Source organism: Anomaloglossus baeobatrachus, chromosome 8, assembly GCF_048569485.1.
Source record: "Anomaloglossus baeobatrachus isolate aAnoBae1 chromosome 8, aAnoBae1.hap1, whole genome shotgun sequence".
In the NCBI taxonomy this organism is placed as follows: domain Eukaryota; kingdom Metazoa; phylum Chordata; class Amphibia; order Anura; family Aromobatidae; genus Anomaloglossus; species Anomaloglossus baeobatrachus.
This window is the reverse complement of record NC_134360.1, coordinates 74,460,114-74,484,049: the sequence shown is the minus strand read 5'-3', so window position 1 is coordinate 74,484,049 and position 23,936 is coordinate 74,460,114. Positions and strand designations below refer to the sequence as shown.

The following is a 23,936-nucleotide window of genomic DNA, read 5'->3' as shown; positions in this document are numbered from 1 at the left end:
GAGGGCTGTGTGGGGGCCCTTATACTACTTGGAGGGATAGTAAGGGCCATTATACTTCATGGAGGGCTGTGTGGGGGCCATTATTCTGTATAGAGGGATAGTAAGGGCCATTATACTGTATGTAAGCCAATTATAATGCACGGAGGGCTGTGTGGGGGTCACAAGAGGGGATATTACGGTGTTGGGGTCCCCATTCATTCCTGGGGTAGTTGAAACGGGATACAGTAGGCCATCATACTGTGCATGTGGAGGGTGCTGTGGAAGAATTTACTCTGGAGGATCATACAATGTTTGTGGGGCACTTTTGTTGCCATCATACTCCATGGCTGCAATGAAAGGGGAATATGGGTGCTCAATAGGAGAAAATAGGAACGTGCGAACTGCTCCTCTGTGACCCGGCCGAATATTTTTTTTTTTTTGGGGGAAGAGGGGGGGGGCAATTAGAAATTCTATTATGGGGCTCCATGATTTCTATGTACGCCCTGCTTCGGTGCATTGCACTACCGCTCCACCGCCTCCCTGCACAACGCACTGCCGCCTCCTTGCGGTGCATTGCCCTGTCGCCCCGTGCACCGAGTACTGCCGCTCCTCCGCCGCCGCCTCCCGGGCCCGCACTGAACTCTGCCGCTTCCGCTCTGTGGTCATGAACCCTGGACGCAGACCAATCAGGGAGCAGTGAGCCACTCTGTGGGCGTGGCTTGCTGTAGCGGGGCGGCCCGACGTGACGTAACGCTGTAGTTTTGGCTGTGTCGTTAGCGGGGCGCAGAGTGTGACACTCCGGGTGTGCGGTCCATGCCGGGCGCAGCGGGCACCTGACCCCGGGCTCTGACGTGGCCGAGCAACTCCCACTGCCCGAGGACCCGGAACTCTGCACCCACCGGTCCCTCACCCGGGCTGAGCTCCGGGGATGGAAGCGGAGAAGATGGACGAGAATGAATGGAGCTACCACGGGGAGGGAAACAAAAGCCTGGTGGTGGCCCACTCACAGGTGAGGGCACGGGCGGGAGGGCGTGGGGCCTGGGGGCACGGATCCGGCGACTGGGGCAGAGAATGACGGCGCACCATGGACATCAGTGTACTAGTGCTGTGTATACAGTGTGTGTGTATATGCATGTATATACATCGACTGTGCATACAGCGTGTATATGTCTGCAGTGTGTGTGTACACTGTGTATGGCTGTATATATGTGTACAGTGTGTGTGACTGTATACAGTGTGCATAGTTTGTATACAGCGTGTATGTGTGTATACAGTAAGTGTGTACAGTGTAGTGTGTGACTATAGTGTGTGTACACTGACTGTATGTGTGTCAATACATTGACTCTGCATACAGTGTGTATAGTGTTTATACAGTGTGGCTATAGTGTGTACACTGACTGTATATGTGACTGTACAGTGTGTATGACTATATATGTCTATACATTGACTGCATACAGTGTGTGCATAGTGTGTTTATATAGTGTGTATGCAGTGTGTATACGGTGAGTGTGACTATATAGTGTGTACACTGACTGTACAGTGTGTGTGTGACTTAATACAGTGTGACTGTACAGTGTATATGACTGTGTACAGTGTGAATGACAGTGTCTATACATTGACTGCATACAGTGTGTATATAGTGTTTTTACAGCATGTATAGTGTGTATGCAGTGTATATACAGTAAGTGTGTGCATACACTGCGTGTAGTGTGTATGACTATATACAGTGTGTGTACACGGACTATGGTATACAGTGTGTATGACTGTACAGTCTGTGTATGACATATATATATATATGTGTGTCTATACATTGACTGCATGCAGTGTGTGTATGTGTGCATAGTGTTTATACAGCATGTATAGTGTGTGTATGCAATGTATACAGTGAGTGTGTGACTATGCAGTAAGTGTGTATACTGTGTAGTGTGTGCTTGCATACAGTGTGTATGACTGTGTACAGTGTGTAGTGTGTGTGACTGCGTACAGTGTATGAATGTGTGTGCCACTATTATAAAGGGTGAGTGTATGCCTCTCCTGTGTGTATATACATAGTGTGTATATGATATATACTGAGTCACTAGTGTGAGTAGTGATGTGTATATATAGTAATGGAGGAACACATGGTAAGCATGTACTCATTGAATGAGAAGTGAGACATTTCTAAATATATTGGAAAAATACAACATTTATATAGGGCTAGAGTTTTTAAAAATGTTCCCCTCTTGTTCAGTTGCGCGTTCTCCTTATGTCCTTCCTGTGCTCCTTGTGCTGAATTGTGGTATACTTGTCCTACATGAGGGGCATACTACTCACTGTATCAGATAATGTCATTATTTATACGTACCCAGACTGCTATAGGGTTCTATATCCTAATATACAGTGTGTGACTAGTATCAGCTCTGTATATTTCATGTATATAGTGTGTATGTGGTGGGGGGGTGTATATGTGTTCACACACACACGACCAAAAGCGTTGGCACTGTTGAAATTGTTGCAGAAAATGAATTATTTCTCCGAAAAAGTGTTGCAATTACACAATTTGTTATTCACATGTTTATTTCCTTGTGTGTATTGGAACAACACAAAAAAAAATCAGAGAAAAATGGACAAATTGGACATACAAAACCCCAAAATTGGGCACAATAAAATTGTTGGCACCTTTTCAAAATTGTAGATCAACAACTTTGTTTCAAGCATGTTATGCTCCTTGAAACTCACCTGTGGCAAGAAACAGGTGAGAAATATGAAAATCACACCTAAAACCAGATCAAAAGGGGAGAAGTTGACTCAATCTTTGAAGTATGTGTGTTTGTTTGCCACACTAAACATAAAGAGAAAGAAGAGAAGCTGGAAAGATATCAACAATCTGGCGCTAAGGGTGGCTTTAAACGCTACGATTTCGCTACAGCGATCTCGTTGGGGCCACGGATTTTGTAGCGCACATCCGGCCGCTGTAGCGATCTCGTGTGTGACTCCTAGGAGCGATTTTGGCTCGTTGCAAAAACGTTCAAAATCGCTCCTCGTTGACATGGGGGTCCTCTCCCAATTATCGCTGCTGTCGCTGGGATGAAGTTGATCCTCGTCCCTGCGGCAGCACACATCGCTACGTGTGACGGCGCAGGAACGAGGAACCTCTCCTTACCTGCCACACGCCAGCAATGAGGAAGGAAGGAGGTGGGCAGGATGTTCGTCCCGCTCATCTCCGCCCCTCCGCTTTGATTGGGCGGCCGCCTAGTGACGCCGAGCGAACCGCCCCCTTAGAAAGGAGGCGGTTCACCGGTCACAGCGACGTCGCCGAGCAGGTAAGTACGTGTGACGCTGCCGTAGCGATAATGTTCGCTACGGCAGCAATCTCTACATATTGGCATAACGATAGGGGCAGGTGCTATCACGCTTGCCATCGCTACCATCGGCTAGCAATGTCGCAGCATGTAAAGCCCGCTTTTCAAATCCATCTCCAGAGATCTTGATGTTCCTTTATCCATGGTGCACAATATAATCAAGAAGTTCTAGACAAGGACGGCAGAGAAAAATTGATGAAAGGTTGCATTGCAGGCTACTATGGATGGTAGATAAGCCGCCACAATCACGTTCTAAAGAGATTCAAACTTTCCTGCAGGTTCAGGGTGCATCGGTGTTAGTGAAAACTATCCATCCACATTTGAATGAAATTCTATGGAGGAGATCCAGGAGGACCCCACTGCTGACACAGAGACATTAAGAAAGTTAGACTGCAGTTTGCCAAAATGTATGAGTTAGCTGAATTCCTTATCGGAAAGCTTCTTGGGGACAGATGACATCAAGATAGAGCTTTTTAGTAAAGCACATCATTCCACTGTTTACCCAAAATACAATGAGGCCTACAAAGAAAAGAACACAGGACCTACAGTCACATATGGTGGAGGCTCAAGGATGTTTTGAGGTTGTTTTGTTAGCTCTGGCACTAGGTGCCTTGACTGTGTGTAGTGTCTAGTGTCAGAAAGCTGGGTTTGCGTCCTAGGTCATGGGTCTTCCAGCAGGACGATGAGCCCAAACACTTTAGGAAGCCCCCAGAAATGGATACAAAACGCTGGAGAGTTCTGAAGTGGCAGCAATGAGTCCAGATAGAAACCCCATTGAACACCTTGGAGAAATCTTAAAATTGCTGCTGGGAGAAGACTCCTTCAAATATGAGAAACCTGGAGCAGTTTATACAGAAGAGTCCTGGTGAGAGGAGTAAGAAGCTTGTGGATGATTATAGGAAGTGATTGCAGTTATTCATTCCAAAGGATGTGCAACCAAATATTAAGTTGAGGGGGACAACAATTGTCTGCCCCATTTTTGGGATTTTGTGTGAATTTATGTTTAAATTTTCCTTTTCTCTCTTCTTATTTCTTCCTTTTCTGTATTGTTCCAATACACAACAAGGAAATAAGCGTATGCAAAGCTTTGTGCACACAGATCTGCTACGTGGGCACGTACCCTAACAAAATATGTAAGTGCAATAATTGCCTGGGAGAAATAATTCATTTTCTGGAACAGTTTCAAGGGTGTCAACATTTCTTGGCTATGACTGTATGTATAGTTTATATATAGTTCTCACTCCTCAACATTGTAACAACAAGAAAAAAAGAATTGTGGAAATCACAGAATGGATAGATATATTACCGATCTGCAAATGGTGGAACAATGGAAACCTTCTACATCTGGCCTTTAGTATGAGTATGAGCGTTCCACAGACTAAATGCCTTGGCTCCTATCTTATTAATGATTGTCTGAGGAATATTCTGCTACACTGAATGCACTTTGGCAAATCATCAAAATCCACTGCTGGCAGCTCCCTTTGCAATTACCAAACAATGACGTCCCAGATGGGAGACAAGTCCGGAGTCTCTGCAGAATCTTGATGGATTGTCTACCCAAGTGCATTCAGCGCAGCAGAACATTGCTCAGACAACCATTAAAAGGACTGTCAGTGCAGAATGACTGCTCAAACCAAGTACAGGCGCTCCGTGCATCATGGTGTGGCTAATCATTTATATACAATTTCCCACCTCCTTATATTCTCTCTATCTCCGCTCTTAAGATTCCAGAACTATTAAAGAAAAGGAGAGGACGGAAATATATGGTAAACAAAGTGGTGCATTTACATGTTTGGCCGCACCATGATGCACCTGTGCTTGGTTTGAACAGTCGTTCTGTGCTGATAGTCCAATTAATAACCAGCAAAGGAGTGTAAGTGTAGGGGATTTGTGCGTGTGGCGCTCATACTTAATAAATGGAAATGTTTTCCAAAGAGTTACAGCCTTTGATTTCCATAATATCAATAACTCTGTGATTTCTCCTTGGTGTTGCAATTTCAATGTTTGAAGTGTGTGTGTGGACATACAAGTGCATCTCAATAGATTAGAATATCCTCAAAACGTTAACTTGTTATTCAATATAAAAAGGGAAACACATATATTATATACAGTCATTACACACAGAGGGATCTATTCCTATATATTATATAATCATTACACACAGAGGGTTCTATTCCTATATATTATATAGAGTCATTACACACAGAGGGATCTATTTCATATGTTTATTTCTGTTAATGTTGATGATTATGGCTTACAGCCAATGAAAACCCAAAAATCATTATCTCAGAAAATTAGAATAATTATGACAAAACACCTACAAAGGCTTCCTAAGCATTTAAAATGGTTCCTTAGTCTGGTTCAGTAGGCTACACAATCATGGGGAAGACTGCTGACTTGACAGATGTCCAGAAGGCAGTCATTGACCCACTCCACAAGGAGGATAAGCCACAAAAGGTCATTGCTAAAGAAGCTGGTTGTTCAGAGTGCTGTATCCAAGCATATTAATGGAAAGTTGAGTGGAAGGAAAAAGTGAGGTAGAAAAAGGTGCACAAGCAACCGGGATAACTGCAGCCTTGATAGGATTGTTAAGATTGTAAGAAAAGGCCATTCAAAAATTTGGGGGAGATTCACAAGAAGTGGACGCTGCTGGAGTCAGTGCGTCAAGAGCCACCACACACAGACGTATCCAGGACATGGGCTACAAGTGTCGCATTCCTTGTGTCAGGCCACTCATGACCAATAGACAACACCAGGAGCGTCTTACCTGTTGTTTTCAATGTTTTGTTCACCGGTTGACTTGGTTATCATTTTTGCCTTGTGACTTGGTCTCTATCATGCTTGACAAAGCATTGATCATTAGCATGTTGCTCCTGGATCGTTAGAGAAGTTGCTCTTGGAGGATTCTTTGTTCAAGGCAGTTCTTGTGAGAAATTGCTTTTCAGCCATGGAAGAGGCTGTAACCATTTTTCCTAAGAACACTGCCATGAATAGAGAATGAGATGTAAACCTCCCGCAAGAGCAATCTCTCCCAACCATCCAGGAGCAACTTGGTGGTGATCGATGCTTTTTCCAGCCTGATGGAGACCAAGTCACAAGGCAAAAGTGATAAAGTTTCACTACATACTGTTTATAAATAGAAACCTCAATATATGTAAGTTACATATTCATGGTGCCAGTCAGGAGTTTTTTCAGTGTGTGTGTTGTCGGTGTGCACAACAGACCACACCGACAGAAGATAGAACTTGTGCACAGCAATGTCGTTTTTACATTGCTGCACAGTTTGCTTTATTTCAGGTGGGTTCCAGGTGGAATTTGCTTGGAAAATACATTGTGTGCTCATACCTTTACTAAGTATTTAATGCTGTTATCTTCTATGCTATAGCAGTGTTTTTTGTTTTGCACTGCTACACAATTTGCAGCCGGTTTTGTTGATCACCATCTTATTTGTAGTAAGTGATCGTCCTCCGCATTATTGCAGAGTCTGTAGATGAGAATGGTAGATGCATCTTGTGGTTTTGGATGGTGGTTATAATTACACTTTGTGTGTTGTTTTTGCTTATCATGTATGTGTGATCACTTTGTTTTTTTATAATTATTTTAGGCCTCCACCCTAAAATGGGATAGACTCTCATGTCATTACATAGGTCCAGCAATATGGCTTAGAGTGCTGGGAGGTTCACCCAACCTCCTGGTGTGAGGAGAGAGCAGATTATTATTATGGTGCCATTTATTCCATGGCGCTTTACATGTGAAAGGGGTATACATCATTGGGACAAGTACAATAATAAGCAAAACGAGGCACAGACTGGTACGGGAGGAGAGAAGAGCCTGTCCGCGAGGGCTCACAGTGTACAGGAGGAGAGAGGACCCTGCCCGCGAGGGCTCACAGTGTACAGGAGGAGAGAGGAGCCTGCCCGCGAGGGCTCACAGTGTACAGGAGGAGAGAGGAGCCTGCCCGCGAGGGCTCACAGTGTACAGGAGGAGAGAGGAGCTTGCCCGTGAGGGCTCACAGTCTACAGGAGGAGAGAGGAGCCTGCCTGCGAGGGCTCACAGTCTACAGGAGGAGAGAGGAGCCTTCCCGCGAGGGCTCACAGTCTACAGGAGGAGAGAGGAGCCTGCCCGCGAGGGCTCACAGTCTACAGGAGGAGAGAGGAGCCTGCCCGCGAGGGCTCACAGTCTACAGGAGGAGAGAGGAGCCTGCCCGCGAGGGCTCACAGTCTACAGGGGATGGGTGAGGATACAGTAGGTGAGTGTAGAGATGGTCGTGCGACCCTATGGTGGACTGAGGGTTACTGCAGGTTGTCAGAAGAGGTGGCTCTTCAGGTTTCTTTTGAAGCTTTCCAAGGTAGGATAGAGTCTGATATGTTGTGGCAGAGCATTCCAAAGTATGGAGGAGGCACGGGAGAAGTCTTGGATACAATGGTGGGAAGAGATGAGAGGGGAGTAGAGAAGATCATCTCGAAGGTTATGGGTGGGTAAGTACTGGGAGACGAGGTCACAGATGAGCTCTTCACATGGGTATGTCCTGTGTTATGAGGACTTTTGCCCTTGGTGTTATTTTAGGACAGGGGTGGGGAACCTTTTTTCTGTCGGGGGCCATTTGGAAATTTCTACCAACCTTCGGGGGCCGCACAAAATTATCAATGTTTAAATGACCCTGCTATATTGGGTGAAGCAATTAATTAACTGGGGGCATGGGGCTGGGGCCACAGACGCCACAGGCGGTTCTGGGGCCACAGGCGGTTCTGGGGCCACAGGCGGTTCTGGGGCCACAGGCGGTTCTGGGGCCACAGGCGGTTCTGGGGCCACAGGCGGTTCTGGGGCCACAGACGCCACAGGCGGTTCTGGGGCCACAGACGCCACAGGCGGTTCTGGGGCCACAGGCGGTTCTGGGGCCACAGACTCCACAGGCGGGGCTGGGGGCACAGATGCCACACAGGAGTGTGTGGGGCGGCACACAGGACATTGGGGGGCACACTGCGCTGAGAGTTTCATGCAACTCTGGGGGAGAAGGTTTACAGAACTGGTGTGGGGAGGCACAAAGCATTGGGCAGGGCACATAGCAGCAGAGGGTCGGCGCTGGACTCACAGCAGCATTGCATTCACATCACCGGAGTGCAGGAGCCGGACACACTGCATCAGAAGGAGAAGGCGGGCACTGATCTCCGGAGGGCAGGGGGCGGACACAACGCTGGAAGCTGTGAGGCTGCTGTGGACCTGCCCACAATTGGCACTGGCCGACGGGAGAACACATTGCAGCACAAACAGCAGTGTGTGGATTTAAAGGGCCGGCGGCAGCAAGACCGCAGTGACAGCACGAGCACGCGGCCCGCGGGCCGGAGGTTCCCCACCCCTCTTTTAGGATATTCGGTTTGGTATGAAGACGAAAGGCAAAGTGATTCTGCTCTCCCTCTTGTAATGATTTTTTTGTATGGGGGTATATTTAAACGATCTGATAATTCTGCCATGTGACAAGGGATTGGCAACATTTTTCCCAAAAGTGATTCCCGGAATGTGTCTTTTAATGTCTGAGCTTATTCGGTGCCTTTCTGTGCCTGGCACTGAGCGCAGCTCAGCCCTGATCAAATGCTGTGCCGCATTTTTTGGCAATGTTCCTGGAACTATTTTTATAAGAACCTATGGTAGTGGACTTGGTCAGTGTGATAATGGCCCTAAAAATGATGGGTATAGAGCGTGCTGTTTGTCTGCAGCACCTTGTGGATTGTCATATAATGTGTGTATGTAATATATATATTATATTTATTTATTAAATATGGCTCTGGAAAAACCAAGAACGAAATGTATTAGTATTATATAAGTCACAGGCTTAAGGCTGGTTTCACACTACGTCTTTTTAACATCCGTCCTTAACGTTATTTTAGCGGACAAGCGGATCCAGTGCAAATGCGTTTTCATTTCAATGCATTTGCAATGGACTCGCGTTAACATCCGTTCACCTGCGTTTGCGTGCGTTATAGTGAGGATCCAGTGACTTGCAGTTTTTTAACATGTTTCAAAAACGCTACTTGTAGCGTTTTTGAGCTCCGTCCAAATACTGCAAATTGCTGGATCCTGACTATAACGCACGCAAACGCAGGTGAACGCTGGCGTGCTGATAGACAGGATCCTGCTTTTGTACTGAGCATGCCCAGAAAGTACTGAGCATGCCCAGAACCAGTCTCGCGTGATCTGTCTCTCTCTCCTCCTCCCTCCCTCACCCTCTCTCTCTATCTCTGTCTTTCCCCCTTCCTCTCCTCCCTCTCTCTCCCACCTGAGAGCTGCGGACACTCGTAACCAAGGTAAATATCGCGTAACCACTTCTCTTAGTTACCCGATGTTTACGTTGGTTACGTGTGCAGGCAGCCCGGCTCCTAGCAGCTGCAGACACTCGTAACCAAGATAAATATCGGGTATCCAAGGCCGATGTTTACCTTGGTTACCAGCGTCTGCAGCTGTCAGAAGCCGGCTCCCTGTCTAGTTCCCCTCACTCCCGATCACATGACTCCAATGCCCGCCCCTAAACATCCAGTGCAGGATCCTGCAAAATAACATATGCTTAGAGGAGGGATATTCCAAAATACCATAACAAAAGTAGGGGTGGGCCCAGATTTTTCTGGAACCCAGCCCTTTTAGCACAAACTCATTAGCTTATTAGAAAAAGAGAACAAGAGTTTTTATAGTGCAAATAACAAATTTTTATTCGACAGTGGTGGGGAAACAATCCAAACAGTCATTAAAAACATATAAAAACATTAATGACGGTTTGCCCCTACATAGGACATGGTACAAAATTTAAGATGTAAGAGCATGAGGCGTATAAATGGCACGTACTCAGGTGCAGAAATAACCCTTGGGTATTATACCGACAGTCTACAGTGGTCTGCACTTAATGCCAGACTTCAGAATACATATGTATAGGGCATGCAGATATAACACATTCATTTGTACAAAGACACTATATAATGCGCGAATATGACGTGATGGCCGTCATCTCGCGTGTTTTCGTCCGGCCCCAGGTGTGATTGCCGTGAGCGAGACTTCCGGGTCCGCGGCAATCACAATGGCACATTTAAAAGCCCGTGACTGGGGAAGGCTGTCACCTCATGCCTCCTCCCTGATGAAGATTAATCACCTTTAATATCGAAACGTACGTAGGTCTTCCAGAGGCTGCAGTTATTGGCGGAGCCCCCCCTCACTTGGTTGGACTGGTACCGGGCGTTATAGGCACTGGTATTTATATGTGCAGGCTCCTAATGGGAATTTATATTTAATCACAGTTGTGACTCCATACCACAGTGATTTTGTCTGACAGCATGACTTTCAAATGTCTGGTAGCATGCTAAAGGCTTTTATATAGTGTCTTTGTACAAATGAATGTGTTATATCTGCATGCCCTATACATATGTATTCTGAAGTCTGGCATTAAGTGCAGACCACTGTAGACTGTCGGTATAATACCCAAGGGTTATTTCTGCACCTGAGTACGTGCCATTTATACGCCTCATGCTCTTACATCTTAAATTTTGTACCATGTCCTATGTAGGGGCAAACCGTCATTAATGTTTTTATATGTTTTTAATGACTGTTTGGATTGTTTCCCCACCACTGTCGAATAAAAATTTGTTATTTGCACTATAAAAACTCTTGTTCTCTTTTTCTAATAAGCTAATGAGTTTGTGCTAAAAGGGCTGGGTTCCAGAAAAATCTGGGCCCACCCCTACTTTTGTTATGGTATTTTGGAATATCCCTCCTCTAATCATATTTGTTCTGTTTATTACAGAGTTATTTCCAGCCGCCATGACCTTTAGGGCCAGGGACAGCACCTGGCAGTCACAGTTGGACGACGTCCTTAGGACTGGTGGGGCCACAGGTGATGTGAGCAATGGCATTCAGTCTGATGAGGCTATCATGACCAAATATAAAGATTTACTTAAGAAACGCACCAGACTTTGGTGGAATAAAGCATTTCTGGGCAAGTACTTGGAGAAAGACTTAGTGCCCAGGGGCCTCCGTGTGCAGGTCTTCCCCTCCTTCCCCTTGGAAGATGAAACTTTTAAAACAAAATGGGAAGAATTAGCACAAACATGTTCTCGGGGCTTCCTGGGTCTTCTGTGGGACCACAATTCAACCTCATTGACCTCAATTGAAACAGAATTAGAGGCATTAGAAAAAAACCTAACAGAGGCGTGTACACCAACTGTCGTTACCCGTTTTTTCGCTGAGATTGATAAGGAGTTGGAGAAATGGGAGCAGGAAATTAGGACTTTCAAATTGAAGAAATTAAATAGGGACATTCAGGACTACACCCTGCGGAGGGCATATAGATGGAGAAATAATACAACCAGAGGACGCACGGGAGATACTGCTAATAAGAACCCCCGTTCAAGATCCTCGTCACTGGTATCCATGACCTCAGCGGGTGGTTCCTCCTCTGGGGCATCAGTGAGCTCCATGGATTTGGGAGATACCGTTGGGGCACGTGTCAAACATCGAAACCGGCCACCCGTGACATATAATAAGAACAAACGTCAAGGGAATAAACTCCAGGTACTCAATTTATCTCAACGGGTGCTCACTGGGGCTCAGGTGGAGGTCCTCTCACGGGGTTTGACTTTTTCTCCCTCTAATGCTTTCCATCTTTTCTCAACTTTGAAAGACCTTAACTTATTCTCACGGAAACTAATTCTAAAAAAACTTTTCCATAAGCGGAATGACTGGTCCGACAGTTTGGTGGAACGCGAGGCCATACGCAATCTTGAGGATTTACTCCAGGAACAGGAGATCCCGACAACAGGTACGTTCCCAGATGCCCTCCTACCTAAGTCAACCAAGTTTCCCCCACTGTCTATTAGCCCTGCAATTGAGATCTTTACCAAAATGGTGAGTGAGGATTTTAAAAAAATCCCGACTAATCGGAAAAGGGACAATTTGACTCACTCTCAAAGGAGGGCTTTGATTGAACTGCAGGGTTTTCACGATATTGTGATAAAACCTGCGGACAAGGGGGGCAACATTGTGGTGCAGTCTTGTGCCAAGTATGAACAGGAGGTTCTTAGACAGCTCCGGGATAAAAGTACCTATAGGAAATTGCTCTCCAATCCCCTGACTGTTTTTTCCACTGAGCTTACTGCGATACTTCGTAGGGCTCTGGATACTGGCCTGATCAATAAGAAAATGTTTGATGGACTGTGTAAAAAACATCCCAGAGTCCCAACATTTTACATACTGCCTAAAGTCCATAAAGATGCCGTCAATCCGCCTGGCCGTCCGATTGTGTCGGGCATAGAGGGTTTATGTGATCCCATTTGTCGATTTATAGACTATCATTTAAAAACCTTGGTTGAGACGTTACCCTCTTATGTCCGGGACACCGCGGACGTCCTCAGGCGCATTGACGGCATCTCTCTGGAAGAGGACATGATCCTTGTCACGGCCGACGTTGAGAGTTTATACACGTGTATCTCTCATACGGACGGAATACGAGCTGCTCGTTTCTTTCTCGAGATGTCGGGTCAGAATGGCGAATTGAGTGAGCTGATCATCGAGCTGCTTGAGTTTGCACTATCACACAACTTCTTCGTCTTTAAAGACATCTTTTATCTACAGCAACGCGGCACTGCTATGGGCGCGGCCTGTGCGCCTTCGTACGCAGGCCTCTTCTTGGGTTACTGGGAGAGGCTGGTTTTTGCGGACGAGGGCCCCGGGCTTAGCGCCCATGTGCAGTGTTGGCTTAGATATATAGACGATGTTTTGTTTGTGTGGCAGGGTACAGCTGAGCAGCTGGATGTATTCATGAGACAATTAAACATCAATGATTTTAACATCAAGCTCACTTATAAAAGTAGTAGACATAAGATAGACTTCCTCGACATCTTGATCAAGGTGGATCAGAGAGGAGTGATCCAGACGGACGTCTTTCGGAAGACGACTTCCGTCAATGCTCTACTACATGCTACTTCTGATCACAATCCATCAACAATTCGTGCCATTCCCACCGGACAATATCTGAGGATGAGGCGAATTTGCTCTTCTAAAGATAGCTTTGAGGCCCAGTCGGCTGACCTCAGGGATCGTTTCCGTGAGAGGGGGTACAGCGGTAGAAGCATCAGGGCGGGTTACAATCGGGCCAAAATGACCCCCCGGCTGCAACTACTTACTGATGCCCCAAAGAAATCGGCAGAACGCGATACCGCAGTGCGGTTCATTGGAACACACAGTCAGGAATGGGAGACCATACGCCAGATTTTGAAAAAACATTGGCCGGTGTTGATGACCGATCCAACTCTGGCTAGTGTGCTTACCCAGGATCCTCTCATGACATCTAGGAGAGCAAGGAATTTGAGGGACATTTTGGTCCAGAGTCACTATGTTCCACCCCGAGTTAACCTTTTTGGTTCTCACGGTCCTCCACAGGGCTGTTTTCCCTGTGGCCATTGTGTGGCGTGCAGCAATGTCCTTCGTAGTCATACATTCTGCTCATCTAATGGGCAGAAAACTTATAACATCAAACATTACATCACGTGTGCAACCACACATGTGGTGTATTTTGCGACATGTACGTGCCCCCTGACCTATGTGGGACTCACTTCTAGGGAGCTCCGCATTAGGGTCAGGGAGCACGTGAGGGACATTGCTGCGGCCAAGACGGAGGAGGACCTGACAACACTCAAAACACTGCCCAGGCATTTTAGATCACACCACTCCTGTGACCCCTCGAAGCTGAAGATCAGGGGGATTGATGTGGTAACAGGGGGGATCAGAGGTGGTGATCTTAAAAAACGCTTGGCGCAGTGTGAGACCAAGTGGATAGTGACTCTGGACACACTGGCTCCTAAGGGCCTAAATGAATCAGTGAGTTTTATGCCCCTTTCCTGTAGGCATGATATTCCCCAGATTTTGTGTGGCCTTTCCTCCTGGAACTATTTGTTTCTCTTATGGTCATGTCTATGCATATATTATAATATATATATGTTATACATGTATTTTGCATTCTATCTATAGATTGATTTTTGCCCATTTTTCATTCTGAAATAGCCATTTGCTCTCGCACCTGTATCCTTTGTCCATTTTATTTATGTTTTTTAACTGTTTTTAATCTGCCTCAATTTATGTGCATCCCTCCCTATTGTCCGGGCTTATTTACTTATGTATGTCCTTTTTCAATAGGACCTAGAAAATGATCATACGTCTGCCCTGTGAGACTCATCATTTCTCCTGATCTATACGAACAACTAAAGATGGACTTATTTATACGATTTGGTTTTGTTTTCATTAAATTCATGAATGTCGTCGCATTATTATATGCTCAGTGAGATTTGTTTACACTCACCATTGCTGCGGTGTCCGGCTGTCTCCGTGCGATCGCATCTGGTGCCGTTCGTGCGCGCGTAGCTGGGGCCATCTGTACGTCGCGCGCATGCGCAGGAGCCTTGGTGACGCGTCCCCGCTCCCGCGCATGCGCGAATATGACGTGATGGCCGTCATCTCGCGTGTTTTCGTCCGGCCCCAGGTGTGATTGCCGTGAGCGAGACTTCCGGGTCCGCGGCAATCACAATGGCACATTTAAAAGCCCGTGACTGGGGAAGGCTGTCACCTCATGCCTCCTCCCTGATGAAGATTAATCACCTTTAATATCGAAACGTACGTAGGTCTTCCAGAGGCTGCAGTTATTGGCGGAGCCCCCCCTCACTTGGTTGGACTGGTACCGGGCGTTATAGGCACTGGTATTTATATGTGCAGGCTCCTAATGGGAATTTATATTTAATCACAGTTGTGACTCCATACCACAGTGATTTTGTCTGACAGCATGACTTTCAAATGTCTGGTAGCATGCTAAAGGCTTTTATATAGTGTCTTTGTACAAATGAATGTGTTATATCTGCATGCCCTATACATATGTATTCTGAAGTCTGGCATTAAGTGCAGACCACTGTAGACTGTCGGTATAATACCCAAGGGTTATTTCTGCACCTGAGTACGTGCCATTTATACGCCTCATGCTCTTACATCTTAAATTTTGTACCATGTCCTATGTAGGGGCAAACCGTCATTAATGTTTTTAATGACTGTTTGGATTGTTTCCCCACCACTGTCGAATAAAAATTTGTTATTTGCACTATAAAAACTCTTGTTCTCTTTTTCTAATAAAATAACATATGCGTTTGCATACGTTATTTGCTGTAAAAGCAGGATCCGTACTTCCGCTAAAAAAACGTTTTCAGCGGATGTTAAAAAGACGTAGTGTGAAACCAGCCTAATAGACATGTTAATTTATATGGAACTGAGAAAACTGAAACATTTTTTAAAACATCTTGACTTTTTCGGTATCAAGTATGAGCACCACGTGAAGAAAAACGTCCTGGCTGCCATCAGAGACGTTATTACTGGATATCTGAGGAATGTTCTGCCACACTAAATGCACTTAGACATTAAATACATCAAATCATCAAGATCCTCTGCTGGCAGCTCCCTTTTACATTTGCCGACCAATGATCTCCCAGATGTGCTGGTGGCCCATTTAGGACACACAAGTTACTCACAATTAGCACAAGCATCTTGTAGCCTTTCATATTCCATCATGAAGTTCTCTTTATGGTGTGGTTATGGCTGTATCCAAGACAATGGTGGGATTCATCGCTGAAGAGGACAGGCCTCCATTCCAGCCTCCATCACTGTCTTACCCTGCACCTTGATAGCCTTTGAGAATGGTAGCATCAGGTCAATAGAAAACCTGTAACTGGATGTCTGGGTCATGGCCCATTGTGATGCAGACCTCCTCTGATGGCATGTGTAGACGCCTTAGGCTTGGTATGTGATGTCTCATTTCCCTCGCAGTACACAATGGATGTCTATGTGCCATTCTTCTAATATGATGAGACCACGCCATGAAGAGGCATTTCTCCGGAGTGTCCCAAGAGCTAGTTTTCAACAATACAACGTTGGCCCACGTGTTGCTGGTGCTACTGTGAGCAGCCTTGGTGTGCTAAATGTAACGCCATGGCCTGCAGCGGCTCAGAACGTTTTTGATCATCAATTGTTCAGGGAGCCGCCAGCAGAGGATCTTGATGATTTGCAGAAGTGCATTTAGCATATAACCTATATATAAAATGCAGTAACCTAACAGTGACATACTTACACTTAGGGGGAGAGGACCCTGCCCTTACAGGCTAAAAATCTACAGGGTAATGGGGGGTAGGGGGGGACAGAGCAGGCTGGGGCTAGATACTAAGTTGGAAGCAAGATTGTCAGCTGAAGAGATGAGTGCTCAGGTTGTGTCTGAAGGTTTAAATTGTGGGAGACGCTCGGCCGTGATGAGGCGCGATATTTCAGAGGATGGCGGATGTTGAGACAGATAGAGGTGTGAATATGGAACAATACAATCAGATTTGAGGGATGCTGGAATCGGGGTTTCCGCTCAAAACGGACATAACTGTAAATGAAAATGATGGATGATTGGATCAGAAGGTAGTGATGGTAGAAGAGTATTGTCCTTCAGATTGCATTTCTGGTATATTTCTAATGCACACTTAATAGGCTGCACACATTGTCTTATCATGTAAAACCTGTTGAAAATTATGGAATTATTCTGAGTCTCATGCTGTAACTTTTGTCTGGTTTTTAATTAGGCTCTTCTTTTTTTTTTCTTCAACATCCTGCCAGCACTGTAGGTGCTGTAATTTCCTTTTCCTCCCTTTCCAGTATTCATTGCTTTTTCCATTGGCTTGTCAGGACTGTCAGCTTGTCTGTTTGTGGAAAGTAGGATCTGATGGGCACCGAAACACTGCGTGTGATCCTTCTGTGTCTTCCCAGCTGCAGGTGTATTGCACGCCTGGCGGTGGTGCGCCACAGGAGGTGTATTGCGCTCCTGGCGGCGGTGCCCAGCTGCAGGTGTATTGCGCTCCTGACGGCAGTGCCCAGCTGCAGGTGTATTGCGCTCCTGACAGTAGTGCCCAGCTGTAGGTGGATTGCGCGCCTGGCGGCGGTGCCCAGCTGTAGGTGGATTGCGCGCCTGGCAGGGGTGTGCCGCAAGTTCAGGGGTAAGATGGCATATTGTAAACAAAGTTTTGTGCCATATATCATATGAGGTCAAGTTTTGTGTTAGTACAAGGATCATTAAGCAGGGAGACCTAATCACATTGATGGTGAATCTTTTAGTCTCTGCAGGTTTCTCAGTATGGCCCAGCTGTGTTCTCAGTATGCTTTGAGAATAAGGCACTTGTGAGTCATCTCTTTCCAGCGTCGCTCCCGTCTGTCTTCTGTGACTTGTGACCTGCCGAAACCTCTACTGTTTCATGGAGAGCATCGGAGTCGCATCTCAATACAAGTCTATGAGAGACTCATTCTTGCTCTCGTAGACTTGTATTGGGAGTTTGGCCGAAAGTCAGAAATTACACTACAATCATATGTTGGTCACAGTATGGCTCTGCGGGAGCAGAGCAGCGTAAAAGGTAAAGATGATGGAAAGAGTGTATAGGACAGTGAGAGACACTGAGTCCTTTAGGCTCTGTGCTTTAGACCCGCAGGTACCTTATACAGGGCTATATTTGGTGCTGTTTTGTGGGATTTCTCACTAAATCTCCCTAATAAAACATCTGATAGTTTGCTACAAATTGCAGCATATAACATTACAAAATCGATTTGCCTAAATGTACTAGTATCCATTAGTGCAAAGTCTGTCCTGAACAGAGCAATGTAAATGAAGAACGTATATGTGAACAGAGCCTATGTTATAGTAAATGCTTCTAATTTGCACCAGTTCTTCATACGGTCGCTGCACCACAAGTGTCGAGGTGTGAAGCAATTACAGGACTAAAATAGGTGTTCTAGTTAAATTTATCCGCGCGTCTGACTGCGGCTTGTGGAGAGTATACAGGCCGGTCTATGATGGTCACATTACTCAATCGGGTCGTGAAGCTCCCGGACTGCCAATGTGCAGTGCTTCTATTTTTACTGAGTTTATATTCAGTACTGAATATCTGTATGTATCATTGTACAGAATTCCCCGGAGAGGGATCCAATATTTATGCACACCACTGCAGTGTGGATCCACGTGGTGATCAAGTCTTTAGTTTTGCTGCTGTCCTTCTCCCTACCGGTAATGTGGATCTGACTGTGATTTTGACTTTCGGGGGTTGACTGTTTTGCTTTCCATTAACCCTTGATACATCATTTTGTTTTCAACTAATTGCACAATTTATAGCAAAGATTTTTGAGTGTGAATATTTCCTTCATCCAGATCCAATTATGATTTGGGTTATGTTCCCACAATGAGCATTTGGCAAGATTTTGATGCTACAAATTGCTTGTAGCACTTCTGTGCCTAGTATTTTAGGTCACGTGTAGAGTTGGGCAGATCCGTGGATGTTTGGGTTCAGTGGAACTTTAGTTAAAAATTCGGTTTAGTACCCAGGCTTGACCCCGGAACCCAGAACCCATATAAGTTCATGGGGACTCGCACTTTGGTGCTGTGAAATGGTTGCGGGGGCTGCAAAAGGAATCAAAATAGGGGTAAGAGCTGGACAACTTACCTGCAAACAAATGCGGGTAGGGAATTAAATAACAGGGGGGGGGGGGAAGACACAGGGTCCCCCCTATTTCTGATAACAAGGTAAAGCAGACAGCTGCCGGCTGGTATGATCAAGTTAGGAAGGTTCATGGTTATTTGACCCTTCCCAACCTAAAAATACCAGCCCGCAGCCACCCCAGACGTGGCACATCACATTAGGTGATTGGATTTTGGTTCTTCCCGATTGCCCTGGTCCGGTATCCATCGGTAATATTTTTGGGGTTTGTGTCAGCTGTGAATTGTCTGCTGGCATGAAGCCCTGGTGTTAGTAATGGAGAGGAGTCTATCAGCTAACCAGTAAGTCTAAAATAAAATCAAACACACACAATAGTTTATTTGATCAGACTCCCTCACACTTCCTCGTTCACTAATTTGTTAATTTAAAAAAATCCTTAAAGTTCCAATGTAATCCAGTGGTGACGTGTCCCACAACATGGATGAACGTCGGGGGACATTACATCATTGGATTAAGTCGGGACTTGAAGGATTTTTTTTTTATAAAATAATTGGTGAATGAGGAAGTGTGAGGGAGTCTTTGTTCAAGTAAACTATTTTCCCCATTCCTCTGTTTTTTTTCTTCTTCTTCATTACATGCATTTTTGCCTCTTTGGTATGTCACGTCTTAATTGTTGCTGGTTGTTTTTGATGCTTCCTGGTATTTGGTTTAACAAAATTTTGATACAGTCATGTGCATTTTTTTTATCCTGTGGATTCGCCCCATCTAATGTAGTCTATGGGGAAAATCTGTGCATAAAACTCTAACTTTGTTTACCAGTGTCTGGAAAGGTCACACTTGTCTTTTGCTTTGGAGCCACTCCTCGTTTAGACTTCTTTCTGATTTTAAATATATTAATGCATCTGAACAATTAATTTTCCTCTAGGTGTTGATATCTTGTGGGCCCGTGGTGGTGTAGAGAATGCGGTTATTTATCTTGAAGCTGTTGCCTTGTGGCTAAAAAAATATATTTTGGATAGGCAGTCACAAGCAGTGGCATTACACGCTGCAGGCAATCATTAAAGGGAACCTGTCAGTCCTCATATGCCTTGTACCCTACAAACAGGCTGATGTCTGGCTTAGAAACCCCTTCCTACCCATCCCTGTGTTCTAATACTGTATAATATGAATGTATAAAAAAAGTTTTACAACTTACATGTTCTCTATGTAGATGAGCAGAGGGGCTAGCCTCTTGGGCGTCTCGTCACCCCGTCTAGTTTGCCCTCTTTTCCTTATCATGGATTTACATGTGCGACGTCACCGTCCGCTCCTGGAATCCTGCGTGTGCGCGCTTCTCATTTGCGCAGCCTTCTTAGCCGGGTGATCCCGACTATACCAGGTAGATGCTGACTGTGTTACATTACCGGAGTCTGTCTATAAAAGCAGCGACCAGAGCAAACTCCGATCATTACGGTTTAACCATGTTGCTGTCTATCGCTGATAGCATTGAAATAATGCGATCCATAGATGCTAATGGGCTTGTCATGACAGCTGGGGTCCTGCTTATGGCTGGGCTTATAGGGTAACAGCATTTTTTTTTCTATACTCTAATACACTTGTATTGCAGTATATCACAAAAGTGAATACACCCCTCATATTTTTGTAACTATTTTATTATATCTTTTTATGGGACAACAGTAAAGATACAATGTAAAGTAGTCAGTGTACAGCTTGTAACAGGGTAAATTTGGTGCCCTCTAAATAACTCCACACACAGCCATTAATGCCTAAACTGCTAGCATCAAATGTAAGTACACCCCTAAGTGAAGATGACCAAATTATGACCAATTAGCCATTTTCCCTCCCCGGCGTCATGCGACTCATTAGTGTTACAAGGTATTGGGTGTGAATGGAGAGCAGGCGTGTTATCTCTCACACACTCTCTCATACTGGTCACTGGAAGCTCCACATGGCTCTTCATGGCAAAGAGTTCTCTGAGGATCTCAAAAAAAAAAAAAAAAAGTTTGTTGCTCTACACAAAGATGGCCTAGGCTATAAGAAGATTGCCACCACCCTGACACTGAGCTGCAGCACAGTGGCCAAGACCATACAGCGGTTTAACAAGACAGGTGCCACTCAAAACAGGCCTCACCATGGTAAATCAAAGAAGAGTGCACATGCTCAGCAGCATATCCAGGGGTTGTTTTTTCAAAATAAATATAGCATTGCTGCAGAGGTTACAGGGGTGGGGGTGGGGGAGATCTGCCTGTCAGTGCTCAATTATACACTACATACTGCATCAATTGGTCTTTATGGCTGCTATCCCAGAAGGAAGCTTTTTCTTAAGATGCTGCATAAGAAATCCCGCAAACAGTTTGCTGAAGCCAAGCAGATTATGGACCGGGATTACTGGAACCATGTCCTGTGGTCTGATGAGACCAAGATAAACTTATTTGGTTCACATGGTGTCTAGTGTGTGTGGCAGGACCCAGGTGAGGAGGACAAAGACGAGTGTCCTGCCTACAGTCAGACGTGGTGGGAGTGCCATGGTTTGAGGCTGCATATGTGCTGCCGGCTGTGGGGAGCTACAGCTCATTGAGAGAACAATCAATGCCAACATTTATTGTGACATACTGAAGCAGAGCATGATCCCCTCCCGTCGGAAACTGGGCCGCAGGGCAGTATTCCAACATAATGACCCCAAACACACCTTCAAGACGACCACTGCCTTACTAAAGAAACTGAGGGTAAAGTGCTGGAATGGCCAAGTCTCCAGACATAAACCCTATGGAGCATCTGTAGGGCCTCCTCATACGGAAGGTGGACGAGCGCAAGGTCTCTAACATCAGCCAGCTCCGTGATGTCGTCATGGAGGATGGAAGAGGATCCAGTGGCTCCTGTGAAGCTCTAGTGACCTCCATGGCCAAGAGATTCAAGGCAGTGCTTGAAAAATTATAGTGGCCATGCGAAATATTGACTTTTTGAGTACAATTTGGCCATTGTGTACTCACTTTTGTTTCCAGCAGTTTAGACATTAATGGCTGTGTGTTGAGTTATTTAGAGGGCATCAAACTTGCACTGTTACACAAGCTGCACACTGACACTGTACATTGTATCACAGGGTCAGATCTGCAGTGCTGTCCCATGAAAAAAATAATAAAATATTTAATTGTTCAAAAGAGATTGAAAATGCAGGAAGGTCCACGATTTAACGTTAAGGTACCAGCATATACCTTTATCAAACAATTAAAATATATCTTATTAATTCATTAGGATTAAAAACTACCTAAAAAAAACTACACGTGGGCGATATATAAGATATAAAGGTTAAATAAAATTATATACATAAATGTGAGGGGGTGTACTCACTTTTGTGGTATACTATAGAATAAGTGATCTAACAATTGCAAATTCAGTAAATAATTTTTCATTGTACAAACAATCGTGGCTATGTCAATTGAAAAATAAACAAGTTATAGCTGTGATAAGAAGGGGAGGAAAAAACAAAGACGCCAAAACGAAAATTGTCTTTATGGACGGGGGTAGTGCTGATTAGACAGAAAAATTTCTGAAAAATTTGCATCGTATGGTTTGGGCGTTTTTACATTTTAAAGCACAGAACATCCCTTTGTCAATGGCAAGAAAAATACCAAAACATTGGGTGGAGTAATGCAACACCCTTCAGCTCTGCGTGAAATTCTGCAGAAGAGCAGATGTGGCCGCCGCGCTCCTCTCCGCGGCACGAAGGCGCTCTGTGTTTCCGCGTTGTACCATGTGACTTCTTTATCAATGCTACCATTTTTTTTTTTAAAAGTGTTTTATTGACAGATTGTATCAGCTGCAAGGCAGAGTTATATTAGGAAGGAATTTTCATAAAGAGTGTATTCATTATTTGCAGGGTCACATGCAGGGTTATATTTATCCAAGAACTATTTCATTAGTGGATGTAAGGAATTAAACTTACCGTGTATACTCGAGTATAAGCAGAGTTTTTCAGACCTTTTTTATGTTTAAAATGCCCCCACCATTCCCCCTCAGCTTATACTTGAATGAGGGTACAACAAAAAATTTACTCTCACCTGGCCCCTGTTCCCGCTGTGTTCTTTTACCTGCTTATTGCGGACCACAAGCATATAGACCCCTTGGTGATTGCGGCCGATGCAGGGGCCACCGTTGTTCTTGTCAGCGCTTTATTTGCAGTGCAGCAAAGCATTCAACTGAAGTAAATTGCCTATGGCACCAGCAGCTCCTGCATCGGCTGCAATCACCGAGGGGTCTATGTGCCTTCGGTCCGCAAGAAGCAGGTGAGAGAACATTGCAGGAACAGGGGACAGGTGAGAATAATGTTGTGTGTGTGTGTGTGTGTGTGTGTGTGTGTGAACAACGGCATATTAGGGGACAAGAAGGGGACTGGAATGAGGACATTATTATAGGATTGGGCTCATCTCTACAGGGGACAATATGGGCATATTACTTATGGGGTACAATATGGGCACATTACTCCAGGGGACAATATGGGCACATTACTCCAGGGGACAATATGGGCACATTACTCCAGGGGGCAATATGGGCACATTACTCCAGGGGACAATATGGGCACATTACTCCAGGGGGCAATATGGGCACATTACTCCAGGGGGCAATATGGGCACATTACTCCAGGGGGCAATATGGGCACATTACTCCAGGGGGCAATATGGGCACATTACTCCAGGGGGCAATATGGGCACATTACTCCAGGGGGCAATATGGGCACATTACTCCAGGGGGCAATATGGGCACATTACTCCAGGGGGCAATATGGGCACATTACTCCAGGGGGCAATATGGGCACATTACTCCAGGGGGCAATATGGGCACATTACTCCAGGGGGCAATATGGGCACATTACTCCAGGGGGCAATATGGGCACATTTACTCCAGGGGGCAATATGGGCACATTTACTCCAGAGCAAAATGAGTTAAGAGGTTAGTCACAGAATTAATTATACTCTAAGTCATGGTATTACTGTACTGGAACACCGATGTCTGAATGAGGCTCAACAGAAACAAAGGATCTCGGTGTACTCAATCCTTTCTTCCCCTGGCAGCCGGGATACACTCAATATCATCA

At 45.3% G+C, this 23,936-nt stretch overlaps 1 protein-coding gene across 1 annotated transcript in view; it reads left to right on the top strand.

Moving 5' to 3' along the window:
• Positions 1 to 720: 720 nt before the first annotated feature.
• Positions 721 to 23,936, top strand: part of LOC142249856 (inositol-pentakisphosphate 2-kinase-like) — a 123,993-nt gene continuing 100,777 nt past the window's right edge. The window contains exon 1 of the mRNA XM_075321793.1: positions 721 to 988. Within this exon, the coding sequence (XP_075177908.1) occupies positions 908 to 988 (81 nt within the window). The 5' untranslated portion in view covers positions 721 to 907. The remainder of the gene's footprint in view (positions 989 to 23,936) is intronic.